This window comes from Lutra lutra, chromosome 16 (assembly GCF_902655055.1).
Source record: "Lutra lutra chromosome 16, mLutLut1.2, whole genome shotgun sequence".
NCBI lineage: Eukaryota > Metazoa > Chordata > Mammalia > Carnivora > Mustelidae > Lutra > Lutra lutra.
The window spans coordinates 49,834,214-49,847,423 of record NC_062293.1 but is presented as its reverse complement, the minus strand read 5'-3'; the positions used below and the strand labels follow the sequence as shown (position 1 = coordinate 49,847,423).

The window sequence follows — 13,210 nt, the reverse complement described above, 5'->3', positions numbered from 1 at the left end:
AGTCGACTCGCCAACCGCTGTCGGAAAGCGAAGGAAGTGTGGCGGAAGAGCGGAAAGTTGCGAGGGGCGCAGGGAGGTCTGGGAATTGTAGTTCGCAGTCCCGGGGCGCTCGTGCCCGGCGGATGTAGCCCGAGAAGGCGGGCGGAAACGGGACGCCTTCGGTGCGGGATTCCTGGCAGAGGCAGCGGGTCTGAACTCCGGCGGCCTGAGGGGACCTGACGGGCCGCGGAAGGTGGCGCTGGCGGCTCCCGGAGGCCCCAGTTTCGTTAAGGAGGGCGCCGGGTGAACCTCACGTCTGGCTCCTCCATCATGCGTGAGCACCGAGCGGCCGGCTGCGGGCGCGGGGCCTAGGGATGATCTTCCCGGTCGCCCGCTGCGCGCTCCGCTGGCTGGAACGGCCGGGAGCCCGGACCTTGTCCCGCGCTGCCATGGCGGTGGCCTTCCGAGGCGTGCGGAAAATTCTCTGTGTGGCCGAGAAAAACGACGCGGCCAAGGGGATAGCCGACCTGCTGTCCAACGGTCGCATGAGGCGGGTAAGGAGGCGTATTTCCGATCAGCTGTGCGGGTGCGGGAGCCGACCCCACTTATCTCACTCCTGGGTCATTGCATTCGCTTCCTGTCTTTTCCCAGTGATAGGCGTGCAAAAATATAGTTAAGACGCTTCGCCCGTGTACTTGAAAACCTTGTGGCTCCTTGTCCACGGCAGCGGTTCCCAAACTTGTCTGATAATCGGAACCAGCTGGGGCGCCGCCTATTCTGCGGGTCTGGGGTGAGATCAGAGAAGTCTGTATTTTAACATTAGTCCCTGTGATTCGAAAACTCAGGTTGTTGGGAACCACTGAACAGAGTCCTTTAACTTGGCAGTCAAGCCCTGTCCGAGCATTCCCAGCTAACTAGCTTTTTGGGATTAGAGGGAAGCTCAGCCCTATTCCCACTAGTACAAACTCCAAGAACAGGCAAGTAAGGGATGAGTATGTGTCCTAGACACACCGCAGGTGCTCAGGAAGGGGAAGGTAAAAGATTTTGTATACGAGTTGGCACAAAGGCAGCAAAACTGTTCAGAAAAATCTGTCCAATTAAAGTGGATCATGAGGGACGCGTGGGTGGCTCATTTGGTTAAGCCACTGCCTTCTGCTCAAGTCGTGATCCTGGGGTCCTGAGATTGAGTCCCTCATTGGGCTCCTTGCTCAACGGGGAGCCTGCTTCTCTCTCTGCCTCTGCCTGCCTCTCTGCCTGCTTGTGTTCTCTTTCTCTCTTTGACAAGTAATAAATAAAATCTTTTTAAAGAAATAAATAAGGTGGATCGTGAAATGGTTTTCTGAAGGCCATTTCTAAGAGTATGGGGCAGAAGTTCCCTGCCCTTTTCTCTTTAAACATCCCAAGGTCATTAGACCTCCATTTCTAGCTCGTGGATAGTGGGAGCAAGAGCTGACATTGTGTCTGTAGAGTTCAGGCCCCTGACCCCTCACACGGAAAACTCCAGTAGCTTTCTCCCTCGCCTTTCACTCTTGAAATTTTCCATTGCCAAAGTGACTTTATAAAACACAGATACGACCCCAGTAATCCCCCACTTAAAACCTATATTGTTTGTCTCAATTGATGTAGAAAGCGCATTTGATAAAAATTTAATCCCCTTCATGATAAAAGGTATTTTTTTTAAATCCCATTACTAACTTTAGCCAGAGGGTGAAAGACTGAAAGCTTTTCCTCTGAGATCAGGAATGAGACAAGATTGCCTGTTTTCACCATTGCTATCCAAAATTACTAGAAGTTCTAACTAAAGCAATTAGGCAAGAAAAAGAAATGTGAATTAAAAAGAATTAAAAATATATTTGCAGACAACATAATCTTATAGAATAGAAATCCTAAAGAAGCCACAGAAGACCATCAGTGCTAATAAATTCAGCAAAGATCAACGCACACAAATTAGTAACAATGAACAATCCAGAAAGAGAATTAAGAAAACAATTCCGTTTACAATAGCGTTCAAAAACACATTCAGGGGGGCACCTGGGTGGCTCAGAGGGTTAAGCCTCTGCCTTCGTCTCAGGTCATGATCTCAGGGTCTTGGGATCGAGCCCCCCATCGGGCTCTCTGCTCAGAAGGGAGCCTGCTTCCTCCTCTCTCTGCCTGCCTCTCTGCCTACTTGTGATCTCTGTCTGTCAAATAAATAAATAAAATCTATTAAAAAAAAAAAAAACCACATTGAGGGGTGCCTGGGTAGCTCAGTTGTTAAGTGTCTGCCTTCAGCTCAGGTCATGGTCGCGGGGTCCTGGGAATCGAGCCCCGAGTCACGCTCCCTGCTCAGCAGGAAGTCTTCTCTCTCTCCCTCTGCCCCTGCTTGTGTTCCCTCTCTAGATGTTTCTTTCAACATAAACAAATAAAATATTTAAAAACAAACAAACAAAAACACCCACAAATTGAAAACTACAACCTTCTATGTGTATACAGTTTTTTCATGTTTTTTTTAATATGAATAATGAGATAATATGAATATGAGAGATAAATCTTTTTTTTTGGACAGAGAGATCACAAGTAGGCAGGCAGAGAAAGAGAGACGGGGAAGCAGGCCCCCCACTGAGCAGAGAGCCCGATACAGGGCTTGATCCCAGGACCCAGAGATCATGACCTGAGCTGAAGGCAGAGGCTTTAACCCACTGAGCCACCCAGGCGCCCCCAGAAAGATAAACCTTAATCTTGCGGTGCATTTAGTGTCAGCAGTGTGACAGTTCCTACAGTGCACTTAGAGAAGGAGTTGTTTTTTGTTTTTTTTTTTTTTTAAGATTTTATTTATTTATTTGACAGAGAGAGATCACAAGTAGACGGAGAGGCAGGCAGAGAGAGAGAGAGAGGGAAGCAGGCTCCCTGCTGAGCAGAGAGCCCGATGCGGGACTCGATCCCAGGACCCTGAGATCACGACCTGAGCCGAAGGCAGCGGCTTAACCCACTGAGCCACCCAGGCGCCCCTGTTGTTGTTTTTTTTTTTAACAGAGTGGACGACACTGCAAAAGAAAGCACAAAAGCTATGTTCTTGGTCTACCAGGCGGTTGTTTTTTTTTTTTTTTTTTTTTCTTTTTCTTTTCTTTCTCCAGACTCCAGAAATACTGTAATTTGGGACCATCCACCCTTCCCTGAGCACCTCACACAAATGGGGACTTGCACATAATTGCGTTCCATCCTCAGATGGGAATTATTGGGGGGCATGTTTGAAATGCATTTCACATCCTCGAGGCTAACACTGGGAGAGGAGACCACCTGGATGAGCCCTGTTGTGGGGTCACACGAATGTTATCAGACAAGTTATTTCTCTTGAAAAGTGTATCTAGAACAGTGGTTTTTTGTCTGCGTTTCCAAGAGACCGAGGGACAATGGGTGTGCGCACCTTAGGAATTACTTGGGGCTAGGCTGGGGAGAAGGTGAGTAAGCAGACTTTAGCCTTGTTATATATCAGGGTCTATATTACTGTTTGTTAAGGAAGGTTTCAGAACTTTCTTAAAAAGTCAGAAACCACTTTCTTGGGGAAAAAAAGATGCAGACACTGCTTCTGATTAAAAAAAAAAAAAAAGCCAGAAACTACTGATTAGACAATTTCTAATCTCTATTACTAAAAGGCTTAACTAGCAACTAGAATTTGTAAAGGGGAATTTTTTTTCTTGGTGATATTGGCAACCAGTGAACTCTTAAGTATCTGATACTAAAGTAAATTCCCTCTTAAAATTTGTCAATCTGGGGGCACTGGGGTGGCTCAGTCAGTTGAGCGTCTGCCTTCGGCTTGGGTAGTGATTTCGGGGTCCTAGGATCGAGCCCCATGTCTGGCCCTCAAGCAGGGAGTCTGCTTGAGAGTTCTCTCTCCCTGTGCTCCTTCCCCTGCTCATGTGATCTCTTGCAAATAAATAAATATTTTTTAAGGATTGTGATTATGCCTCAAAGGGAACCTCATTTAGTATTCCACTTAGAAAAATTCCACTCAAAAAAATAGTAAGACAGAGGAGAATCTTCTCGACACTGACCCTTATTGGCCCTTGAATATTTTTCCACTTCCCAGTAGGCCATTTTCTTATCTTCTGCTTAGTGTTGGTGCAAAACTCACATGTGTAACTTCTTTTAATGTCCCTGTGGAGGAATGTGGGATCTACTCAGAGAGGGTCTTAGTCATCCATGATTGCAAGCTGAAGAATTGTTTTATAGACTGGGTTCTAGTTCTGACTGGGGCTCGTAGTATCACTGGATTTTTTTTTTATAAAGATTTTATTGATTTATTTGAGAGAGGGAACACAAGCAGGGGGAGTGGAGAGAAAGCTGGCTTCCTGCCGAAAACGTGGGGCTCGATCCCAGAACACTGGCATCATGACCCAGGCCAAAGGCAGACACTTAACAACTGAGCCACCCAGGTGCCCCAGTATTACTGGATTTTAGAGCCAGAGGAGAACCCAGAGGTAACTTTATTCAAAAACAATTTGATGTTCATAAAAGCGAACGACTTGCTTGTGCTCACAGTTGTCAGGTATAATTGGACAGCCAGAAATTAGTACAAGTATATGGGGAAGAAGGAGAAAAATGTCGAGAGAATTTTTTAGTTTTTTTTTTTTTTTTTTTTTTTTGTCAGAGAGAGAGAGGGAGAAAGCAAGCACAGGTAGACAGAGTGGTAGGCAGAGGGAGAAGCAGGCTTCCTGCCGAGCAAGGAGCCTGATGTGGGAGCAAGGAGCCTGATGTGGGACTCGATTCCAGGACGCCAGGATCATGACCTGAGCCGAAGGCAGCCGCTTAACCAACTGAGCCACCCAGGCGTCCCAAAAATGTCGAGAGAATTATGTCCTAATTCTTCTTCTGCCTTTAATCTGTGATACGACCTTGGACACTTCCATTCTCACTTACGAGAAGATGTGACTTTAGCTGACCTCAAGGTTACCTTCCAGCGTAAAAACTCCGTGGACTCTACCAGTCGTGCTTGGAACTGTTTCGAGGACCTACTTCATAAATGGTCTTAGTAACGTAGCCTAGTTTTTGTCTTTAGGACGTACTTTAGGATGTACAGTCTTACTGCTTACCAGTGCTCTGTTTCATCTTTAAGGCTGAGGAATCTTTTGTTTTCAGTCGATCTATTTCTGTTTTGTTATAGAGGGAAGGATTTTCAAAATTCAACAAGATCTATGAATTTGATTATCATCTATATGGCCAGGTAGGTGCTATAATATTTCTCATATAGCTGAAGTGTGCTTTCAGATCCCTGGGCCATTTGGGGTACATTCTGGAGTTTTTCATTGTGGCTATAAAAAGGGTAGCTGTTTACTACACGTCGTCCCTGAATTGTTTCTGTATTGAGTTACTCGATCGAGAAGAATGACCCTGGCCGCTGTAGAATAAGTCACAATCTTTTAAGAATAATGACCTAAAGATCCCTAATGACAGGTGACCGTTTTATAATTTGTAAGGAAGTCACTTTTTAATTAAATGTGGTCCCATCTCTTTATAACAAGAAAGAAGCCAATACACAAGACTTTGAGGAAACTTTAAATCCCATCCAAGTCATCCAGTGCTAGAATCAGAATGGTGATTGTGTAACTGTGGCATTTGGCTTCAAAGATAATGTATTTATGTTCATTTCTTATTGATCAGCTAGGTTTGGTTTTATTTTTTTAATGGACTTTTTTTTTTAAGAGCCATTTTGGGTTTTTAGAGCAAAATTGAGAGGCCAGTGGAGAGATTCCCTATAGAATTCCTGTCCCACCCCCACCCGCCCACCCCCGCCACACACACAAAACACACCACCAGCTCCCCCAACCCCATGATCAACATCACTCACCAGAGCGATGTATTTGTACCATCGAACCTACACTGACACATCATAGCAGCCAAATCCATACTTGACATTAGGGTCACCTCTTGGTACTGTACATTCTATGGTTTGGATGAAAGTGTAACGTGTATCCGTCATTATAACACCATGCGATTATTCCCACTGCCCCTAAAGTCCTCTGTGTTCCGTCTGTTCCCTCCCCATTCCCCACCAAGGCCCTGGCAACCCCCCGCCTTTTTTTTCTTTAATAGACGTTTCTCCCTTTTATTTGGAAGATTTGGGAAGATACAGTTGCTAGGAGACTAACTCAAATTTTGTTATCGTTCAGAACGTTACCATGATAATGACTTCAGTTTCTGGACATTTGCTGGCTCATGATTTCCAGATGCAGTTTCGCAAATGGTCAGTACAATTCCCGGGGGAAGAACTTTCTGATTATTACATAAGTTGCGAAATGCTACAGGAATTTTGAGGCGTGTCGATCTCACTGCAGAGCTTACAATACTCAGGCGACTGTCTTGGTCCTTTCGGGCTGCTTTAACAAAATGTCATCAACTGGAGGGGCTCGTAAATGACAGAAATTTATTTCTCCCAGTTCTGGCAGCTGGAAGTAGGAGATCAGGATTCCAGCTCGGTCAGGTGAAGGGCTCTCTTCCCATTGCACTGCTGACCTCTCACTGTGGCCTCACCTGTAGCAGGACCTAGGGAGCTCTGTGAGGCCTCTTTTCTAAGAGCACTAAACCTGTTCATGAGGTACCATCACCCTTGTGACATCATCACCTAGGAGAGTCCCCACCTTCTAACACCATCACACTGGAGTTAGGATTCCAACATGGGAGTGTTGAGTGGACAAACTATAGAGACCACAGCGGTGGCCTAAGATCAGCTGAACCATTGTGAATTTTGCCGTACTATTTTAGAATGAACAACCACTCGGAAGTGTATTTCCCTTAAAATAGCCAGACCTGTTTCACGTAGCCACTGGATTACATTTATCCTGTTGCAGACATGCACAAAAGAGTTCCAGAATTTCTCATAGGTCACTCCTGTTGTCACAGAAAGCGGAAAATACTTTGTGCAGAGGGTAGTAGCCTTGCTTTTACCCCTCTGGTGGTCTCATGTGGGACTTTTTCTGTTGGGGGTCCATCCGGGAGGACTCTGGAGCAGTTTTTTCTCATGAAAATGGGGGACTTTCTGTCCCGTGCTGAGGTTGGATGTGTTCTGTTTTCATTTCTTTTCTAGGCAGAGCTGCAATCCCCTGGTCCTCTTTGAAGCAGAAATTGAAAAGTACTGCCCGGAGAATTTTGTAGACATCAAGGTAGGATGTTCTGGAAGACGTGTGGTGCTGGAGTTGAGCAGCTTTGAGTAGAAAATAATTGACCTGCGATTCCTGTGTTCAGAAGGCATTAGAATTCAGAGATCAAGTTTCCCACCACACTTAATACCATGATTTTATTTATTTTTTTAGCATACTTTTTTTTTTAAGATTTCATTTATTTATTTGACAGAGAGATCACAAGCAGGCAGAGAGGCAGGCAGAGAGAGAGGGGAAAGCAGGCTCCCCGCTGAGCAGAGAGCCCCATGCGGGGCTCGATCCCAGGACCCTGAGACCATGACCCAAGCCAAAGGCAGAGGCCTAACCCACTGAGCCACCCAGGCGCCCCTTTTTAGCATGCTTTTTAAAGATTTTATTTATTTTAGAGAAAGAATGTGAGTTGGGGGAGGGGGCAGAGGTAGAGGAAGAGAAAATCCCAAGGAGACTCCCCACAACGAGTGTGGAGCCCCACACTCTAGGGTCGATCCCACAACCCTGAGATCACGACCTGCGCCGAAACCAGGAGTCGGATGCTCAACCAACTGAGCCTTTCAGGCGCCCCAGTACCATGATTTTAAAAATTACTCCCACTTATATAAATGAAGCCATTTAAACTACGTAGCCAAGGAACTAAAGTAAGCCTTTTTGTAGTAGCGGTTGTTTAAATCCTGGGGATAATACTGTCAAGTGATTAATCCTAGACTCTAGCCCTTACTAGCATGGAGAGACAACAAGGTGTGAAAGGTCAGTTGACAGCAAGTTACAAGTTCTCAAGCACTCAGGGCACCTGTAATTAGTTCACTGTTGACTGGGAAGCCTTCTTGGGGTAAAACTCAATTTAGGGATTTTATTTTATTTTACCAGAACATTATCAGAACCGTGAGAGTTACAAGTGTGTGTTAGAACGGAGTTTCAGACTAGGGTAGTTGTATTAAACCCTCAGGCTTCTAGAAGCTCACTTACAGGTCTGTGATTCTGAGCTGGAGGATTGTACTAGTGGCCTTGGCATCCTTAGAGGAGGTAAGAGCAGTGTCCCAGATCTCTCCCGTCTTGCCAAGTTGCCGTATTCTAAGAACATCCCTAATCTTCGTCCAGTCTCTTTAGCATAGAGGTGTCAAGTGATTGCAGTTGTGTTCTCACTGCTCTTTCTCCGCTGGGAATTTCAGAAAACTCTGGAACGAGAGACTCGGCAGTGCCAGGCCCTGGTGATCTGGACCGACTGTGATAGAGAAGGTGAAAATATCGGGTTTGAAATTATCCACGTGTGCAGGGCTGGTAAGTGCTGTGGCTTTCGAGTTCCTGTAGTTTGGAACCACAGAAGTAGACGGTTCCCCTGCGTGGACGGGCCATGGCTGAGTTCCTCCCCAGAGAGTCTCCCCCCACCCCCGGATCCATCAGTTCTCCCCAGCTATGTGCCCCGGAGCAAGTTATTAAACTCCCAGGAGCCTCGGCATTCTGGAAAGTCCGGCCAGTCTGACACACAAAGAATAATTCTAGAATGTTGTGTTTGTTTGTCTGCTCTATTCTTTGCACAGTGCCTGGATGTTAATACATACTTATTGAGGGACGCCTGGGTGGCTCAGTTGGTTAAGTAGCTGCCTTCGGCTCAGGTCATGATCCCCAGCGTCCTGGGATCGAGTCCCACATTGGGCTCCTTGCTCTGCAGGGAGCCTGCTTCTCCCTCTGCCTCTGCCTGCCACTCTGTCTGCCTGTGCTCGCTCGCTCTCTCTCTCTCTCTCTGATAAATAAATAAAAATCTAAAAAAAAAAATTGTATTAAAAAAATACATACTTATTGAAATGAACTTGAATGACTCTAACAAGACCAATGATTTCGGATAACTTAGAGGAAGTGATGCACAGCCCATTCTCAGACTTCAGAGAGTAGACGGTTTCCATTTTCCCGAAATATGTTTGTGTTGAAAGCTGTAATGACTCCTGAGAATTTAAGTACATTAACTTTCAGGGATAGTGTAGGCGTCCTGTGTTATTTCTACGCTAGGACATGAAACTCCCCCCCCCCAGGATCTTTTAATTGACAGCATTTTAATTTTCCATAAAAGTCTAAGAGAGCAGGTGAGATGAGGATCCTGAGAGGCTCACCAAGAGAAGAGCTGAAACTCACTTGAATCGCTAAAATTCACACCACTGTTAACATTTCTGACAACACTAAATTTAGCGGTCATGGTGAAGTTTTCCTCTTCGGTGGCTAGCGTGCTGTTTATTTAACCTAATCAGAGAATTGGGTGCCTCACAGCATCTCGAGATGGTTTACCTTCAATTCAAGGTGGTTTGAGAAAAATGAGCCTTTTATGCTGGAACGGCCCGTGATTTGACTTTGACCTTGGTGACTTCCACAGTGAAGCCCAATCTGCCGGTACTGAGAGCCCGTTTCTCAGAGATCACCCCCCGAGCCGTCCGGGCGGCCTGTGAAAACCTGACGGAGCCCGATCAGAGAGTGAGCGATGCCGTGGACGTGCGGCAGGAGCTGGACCTGAGAATCGGTGAGCCGCTGGCGAGCTCCTTTGGGGGTCCACGTGGCCCAGCGGGTGTCGGGTTACGGAACTGAGAACGAGGTTTCTGTGTAAGCATGTGCAGCTGGCTTTGCCCTTGCAGTCCCCCATTTTCTCCTTCCTTCTTCCTCCCTTTGTAGGAGCTGCCTTCACTAGGTTCCAGACCCTGAGGCTTCAGAGGATTTTTCCCGAGGTGTTGGCAGAGCAGCTAATCAGTTACGGCAGCTGCCAGTTCCCGACCCTGGGGTTCGTGGTGGAGAGGTTCAAAGCCATTCAGGCTTTTGTGCCGGAAATCTTCCACAAAATTAAAGGTAAGGCTGGGGGAGTTATTTATGGAGCCCAAAGGCCCGGGAAGACCCGGGAGTATAAATGGTGCTAATGTGTAAGTCTTTCAGCCTTGCTGTCCCTCCTCCCACCCATTATGGGGTTCAGAATCCACTTAGTTTTCTTAGAGACCCAGAATATTCCCAAAGCAATGTTTCGTATTCTTTTGGACTTTTACTTCAATGTACTTTGTCCTGTCTGTCCTATCATGTGGCTTCTGTAAGTCACAGCCTTCCTGTTCGTCTGTCCCCAATACAGTAACTCATGACCATAAAGATGGAGTCGTAGAATTCAACTGGAAAAGGCATCGTCTCTTTAACCACACGGCTTGTCTTGTCCTCTACCAGCTGTGCATGGAGGTAAGAAATATTTGGAATTTTAATGATCTGGGAAGACCGTTCGTTCTGCAGGTTCCCAAGCCGCTCCTTCTCTGTTAGTGGAGGTGATCCTGCTCTGTTTTCCCGCTGAACCAAAGCTTTCTGCTTGCTTCTCAGGATATCATTTTTGGGGAACCAGTAAGACTGGAAGTCCGTAAAAACAACGCTAAACAGTGTGAAAGTAAAGGGTCTGTAGACCTTTTAGATAAAGTCAGAAAGTAAGAACTGTATAGCTTCAATCTCTCCCTGCAGTAGAATGCTGTCACCAGAGATAACTCAGAAGCCTCTAGACCAGTCTAGAACAAGAGACTCCTAGAGCTGAAAGGGGTTTGCACAGCATCTGGTCCAGCGCCCTCTTCCACTGGTCAGATGAGGAGATCTAGAGAGAAGAAAGTCACAAACAAGTGAATTTCCTGCAGGAACTGATGCTGGCAAGTAAAAGGGTAAAGGAACAGAGCCCGGGAGCAGGGACGGGACTGTTCTCGGCGTGTGGTCATGGAAGGCCTCTCACAGTGAAGGTGCAGGTGATTAGCAGGAGGCGGCCAGCCACAGGAGGGCCTGGGGGGAGCACGGGTCAGGAGGCAGCAGCACGTCAGAGGGCCACCGGCCGGTCAGCGGCCAAGCTGCAGCCCTCAGACCCATCGTCTATGCTGTGACACTGATGCTGTCTGGCCAGCGCATACTTGCCAGAGTTACCAAGGCGGCTGCATACACTGGTGTCAAGGAAAGCTCAGACATCTGTATTTGCATGAGGCACGTGTGCCCCCTTCAGGTTTATGTCTGTTTATGGGGGGGGATGGTAACTTGTGAGCACCTGCTACAGTACCAGACACTCCGTATGTTATGTAATTTGATTCAATCTAGATGGTGCCTGTGGGTGCGGTGGTACTGTCCCCACCTTTCAGGTGATGCACGAGGATGTGAGTAACTTGTGCCCAGACACTCTGCAGCCAGTAAGGAGCAGAGCACGGCTGGATCCCAGGGTATCAGACTCTCCAGCCCGTTCCGCAGACCGCACTGCCTCCCAGGAGTCACACTCCACACTGCACCACCCTTTGGACCCTTGAGGTCACACAGCCACCCTGCACGTCTGTGACACTGTGCATTTATCTATTCGATAAAAGAGAGCTGTCCTTTTTCTCCTTTACTGGGATATGGTGCAGGAAAACCTAGCCAGTTGGATATTTTGAGTTCCTCGTAAAGAGCACCTGGACCCAACTCCCATTTGCAGAGAAATACAGATTTTGAAACACAAATGTCCTCATCGATGAATCAGTTAGGCTGAGCTCTTTGTCCGTTTGTAGTCTCTTAAAAGTGTGAAGTTGGGCAGAGCTCCTGGGCGGCTCAGGCAGTTAAGCATCCAGCTCTTGATTTCAGCTCAGGTCAGGATCTCGGGGTTAAAAGGTTGAACCCTGCATCGGGGTCCACGCTGGGCATGGAGCCTGCTTAAGATTCTCTCCGTCTCCCTCTGCCCCACCACACCCTGCTCGCTCGCTCTCTCAAAAAAGAAAAAAAAAGGGGCGCCTGGGTGGCTCAGTGGGTTGAGCTGCTGCCTTCGGCTCAGGTCATGATCCCAGGTCCTGGGTTCGAGCCCTGCATCGGGCTTTCTGCTCAGCAGGGAGCCTGCTTCCTCCTCTCTCTCTGCCTGCCTCTCTGCTTACCTGTGATTTCTCTCTGTCAAATAAATAAATAAAATCTTTAAAAAAAAAAAAGAAAAAGAAAAAAAAAGTGCGAAGTCAGTCTGAAGATTGAGTTCTCCAGGGGCGCCTGGGTGGCTCAGTGGGTTAAGCCTCTGCCTTCAGCCCGAGTCATGATCTCAGGGTCCTGGGATCGAGCCCCGCATCGGGCTCTCTGCTCAACAGGGAGCTGCTTCCCCCTCTCTCTCTGCCTGCCTCCCTGCCTACTTGTGATCTCTCTCTCTCTCTCTCTGTGTCAAATAAATAAATAAAATCTTAAAAAAAAAAAAAAAGATTGAGTTCTCCAGCTTGTAGTGTGTAGTTTTTCCTAATTCTAACTTGGTATTACTCTGAATTTTAAAGAAAAAAAATCTCCACTGCATGCGTAGATAGGAAACAGTTCTTCAGAGATGCACCAGCTGCTGTGAGGGCTGGTGCAGTCGCCCCTCAAAGCCTTGGTTTGAGCGGGAAGGGGTGATGTCTCCACCATACTGTGGGCTACAAGCCGACTTGCCTTGAGGTCCTCTCATGCCCCTGCTGGTGGTGTCCAGAATGGTGAGCTGAGGCTGCCCAGGAAAGCCGGAGAAGGTGCACCAACAGGTTCATATGGCCTCTGCTTTTTCTGGCTTCTAGGATCCCAGGGCAACCGTGGTGGAGGTCAGGTCTAAAGCAAAGAGCAAGTGGAGGCCTCAAGCGTTGGACACTGTGGTATGTTCCAGAAGAGTGCGCCAGGCGTGCAGGAGCTCTGACTTCCCGTGGTTGGGACCCGGAGGCAGGAAGCATCGCCCTTCATGGGGCCGTGCAGGGAGGTGCTTGGGAAGAACAAAAACCCCGAAACAGGGCCCACTTAGTCTTCTAATGCTAGGTTTGTTTGCTTGGTTGGTTTTTTTTTCCCCCTAAGTTAATAAATGCAATATAGCTGCTTTCTGTGGGGTTTGGGAAATAAAAAGAGGAAGACACATCACCCCTCTGAGTGTCTTCCTGTTTTTTTTCACACGGGTTGTGTTTTACATTGTTGTAATTGGAATAGCTTGGTTTTTTTTTTTCTGCCTAAGCATTTTTTTTAATGTTTCTGCATAATCTGTGTAAACATCATTTTTAAAGATCTGCATTAAGAGCCTACCTTAAAAGCAACAGAGTTTTTCAAATTTTGAGATCCAGGAAGAGCCCTCCAAGACATAGCTTAGAGTTAACTACCGTGGGGGGGGT

General features: G+C 47.0%; 1 protein-coding gene across 1 annotated transcript in view; it reads left to right on the top strand.

The window, feature by feature from the left end:
- Positions 1 to 119: 119 nt before the first annotated feature.
- Positions 120 to 13,210, top strand: part of TOP3A (DNA topoisomerase III alpha) — a 28,095-nt gene continuing 15,004 nt past the window's right edge. Inside the window, exons 1-9 of the mRNA XM_047708769.1 lie at positions 120 to 533; positions 5,120 to 5,179; positions 6,126 to 6,199; positions 7,040 to 7,115; positions 8,279 to 8,387; positions 9,472 to 9,615; positions 9,765 to 9,935; positions 10,207 to 10,307; positions 12,635 to 12,709. Coding sequence (XP_047564725.1) covers positions 354 to 533; positions 5,120 to 5,179; positions 6,126 to 6,199; positions 7,040 to 7,115; positions 8,279 to 8,387; positions 9,472 to 9,615; positions 9,765 to 9,935; positions 10,207 to 10,307; positions 12,635 to 12,709 — 990 coding nt within the window. The 5' untranslated portion in view covers positions 120 to 353. The remainder of the gene's footprint in view (positions 534 to 5,119; positions 5,180 to 6,125; positions 6,200 to 7,039; positions 7,116 to 8,278; positions 8,388 to 9,471; positions 9,616 to 9,764; positions 9,936 to 10,206; positions 10,308 to 12,634; positions 12,710 to 13,210) is intronic.